The sequence below is a fragment of the Brachyhypopomus gauderio genome, chromosome 18, assembly GCF_052324685.1.
Source record: "Brachyhypopomus gauderio isolate BG-103 chromosome 18, BGAUD_0.2, whole genome shotgun sequence".
Classification (NCBI taxonomy): Eukaryota; Metazoa; Chordata; class Actinopteri; order Gymnotiformes; family Hypopomidae; genus Brachyhypopomus; species Brachyhypopomus gauderio.
In genome coordinates this window covers 18,223,700-18,226,562 of record NC_135228.1, presented here as the reverse complement: position 1 = coordinate 18,226,562, position 2,863 = coordinate 18,223,700, and the positions used below count along the sequence as shown (strand labels likewise).

Below are 2,863 nucleotides of genomic sequence, written 5' to 3'. Positions count from 1 at the left end.
ACTCTTGGCCGAGCTGCTAGCCGAGACAGGTGAGACAAATGACATGAATGAATACACATACACACACACCCATACCCACATTCACTCATGCATACAAGCACAGAGGAACCCAAAGGAGCAGTCAGGGCACTTCCTTGACAGTATATAAAGGGTGTATCAAGGAAAGATGATCAGATATACAAACATCATGAACATTCACTATGCATTACAACTCTGGGTCTGAACACTCAACTGAAAGAATTAAACTTTGAGCCAGGTTTTGTATACAGAGGATTTTGCTCATTTTGGGATTTCAAAATTTAGCAATGATGTCAGTGTATAACACAACGTTGCCTAATGTTATTTTTACTATGGATAGAGTGAAGGACTTGATGGCAAAATATGTTATTTTTTCTCTATCTCTATCTGTTTATATTTTAATCATTGTAGTAAATCTCACTTTGATTATTACAATTATTTTAGAGAAGTCTTTGCATGAGCCTATGTATCTTTTTGTATGTAATCTCTGTTTAAATGAACTGTATGGGACAACAGGATTTTATCCTAAGTTTATGTATGACATATTTTCAACCTCTAATGTAATATCATATTTTGGTTGTTCTATACAGTCATTTGTAATATACACATCTTTTATGTGTGAATACACAACTTTAGTTATAATGGCTTATGATAGATATGTAGCAATATGCAAACCATTAGAGTATCACTTAATTATAGAAACACAAACAGTGGTAAAAGCTATTGTATACTCATGGGCATTTCCTTTTATAGCAGGGCTTCCAAACATAATACTTACAAGCCAAATGCCATTATGTGGATCACATATAGATAAACTTTATTGTGACAACTGGTCTATTGTAAAATTGTCTTGCATTCCAAATACAGTCAGCAATGCATATGGCTTGGCAGTGCTCTTTATATTTATGGCTCATGCTTTAATAGTCTTGGTGTCATATCAGAAACTGATTGTTGCTTATAGAATTTCTAGTGACAACAAAAAGAAATTCATGCGCACTTGTGGGCCACATTTGCTGTCACTCTTGAACTTTACTATAGCTGTACTTTTTGATTTACTGTTCAGTCGCTATGGATCAAAAGAATTTCCAGAACATTTGCGTAATTTTTTTCAAGTTGAAATTCTTGTCATTCCACCACTTCTTAATCCACTCATGTATGGGCTTAATCTTTCGAAGGTCCGTATGAGACTTTTTAAAAGATTAAAAGATGCAATTTAAAAGCGTTTGAAGAACACAAATCTTGTTTTACATTATTCTACTTTGTTGTATAAACATTGTCATTTTCCTCTTTCATATCAGATTACTTGTCATAGCCATTAATTAAGAGTCTGTCTTGCTGTTGTTATATATGTTTTGTGTGAAAACAATGAGACTCTGAATAGCCAAGGATCACTTCATTATTACCTGCACCTTTAGTTTATAGAAGTTCAAGCATTCCCATTAGCCTACAACTCACAACATACCCATAAACTCAGTAGCATTAACATGTATTGCATCTATGCGTGGTGATTCTTGGTCGTGCCCTTTGTGATAGCCTGCTTGTTGAACTGTATATTCACCTGAACAATTTTTTTGAGTAATCATTTTTTACAAATTCGAAAAACGTTTCCCAGACATTCTGTACTGACTGACATCATTCTTCATTTTAACTTCATTAAATACCCATGCAAATATTAGACCATTTAATGACATTTTCATGGATCCTCACCATGAATTTTGTTCCATCATGCATCAGAATATAGTAGTTGTAAGGTGTCAGGTAGAGTTGTCATGTGTAATCTGTAAGGTGGATGCTGGTCAGGCATTTGGTGTCAGGGAGAGAGTACACAGGTTTGTGGATTTTCCACCAAATTAGGTTAGTTTGAAAATTCATAAAAAAATAAAATATTAAATATTAAGGATTAATGTAGTAGCTAAACTAACTAATTAACTAAAAAATAATGGAGCCATTGAAAAGATTGCTTAATGATGAGGGTGCTACCTACTTGGCTACAGACTATAGCTGAGAAGGAGAGGAGAGAAAAAATATTGATGTTATTGGTTGTCATCTCTCATCAATATCCTGACTGGTAATGCTATGTAATTCATTTGTTTTATTATATTTTTAAGAAAACAATAAATATTTTCTGTGGTTGAAAATAGGAGCAGTGCCCCCTAGTGGCCAATTACTATGAAACTTCATGATGTCTTATAGAGTGTGCCTGACCATACCATTCAAATTGTGTGGCCAATTGAGAGCCTACTTTAAGCCGACAGTATATTGTGCAGGTAAAAAATATCTGGTTAATACTGGCAACAGCCAATATTTACCTCAGTATAACTAATATTAATTAGGTTAAAGACAACAGCTAAATTAGTGTTCTATCTGATTTGGCAATGTTACTACTGTGCTCCGTGTTCTTGCTGTCTGTATGTTTGTTGTGTCTGCCTGTCTGTTGTTCCTCCATGTTCCTAGGTGGTGCTGTCCATGATCCTAGAGGTTGCTGGTGGATCCCATCCAGGAAATCCCCAAAAGGCATGGCAAGAAGCCAGAAAGAGAGAGAGAGAGGAAGAGGGAGTGAGTTTTTTGAGAATTGTTTGCCAGTTGTGTGTAGAGTGTGTAACTTTTGTAACCTGAGTATTCTGTGTGTGTGGCTCAGGGTTGAACTGTGTGTCTTAATTTACTGTATAATGCCAGAAGGGGGTAAGTGCAATTTTCTTTGGGGTAAATGTCTTGTTTCTCCTGTTTTTGTGTGACTTGTTATTTTGGCCTGGCTTACCCCATAGAGAGATGGCTTGCTGTACATATTATATTTGTAAATACACTATAGATTAAGAAAACCCTTGTGTTGGTTCGTGTACACTTT

At 35.3% G+C, this 2,863-nt stretch overlaps 1 protein-coding gene across 1 annotated transcript; it reads left to right on the top strand.

The window, feature by feature from the left end:
* The first annotated feature begins 308 nt into the window (after positions 1-308).
* On the top strand, positions 309-1,235 carry LOC143481528 (olfactory receptor 52D1-like). Its single transcript, XM_076979564.1, has one exon. It carries the CDS (start codon positions 309-311, stop codon positions 1,233-1,235), a length of 927 nt encoding a protein of 308 aa, XP_076835679.1.
* Positions 1,236-2,863: the final 1,628 nt, after the last annotated feature.

What these genes read in the sequence shown, in the direction of transcription:
- LOC143481528 (XM_076979564.1), top strand. Translation starts at nt 309, where the DNA reads ATGTCAGTGTATAACACAACGTTGCCTAATGTTATTTTTACTATGGAT.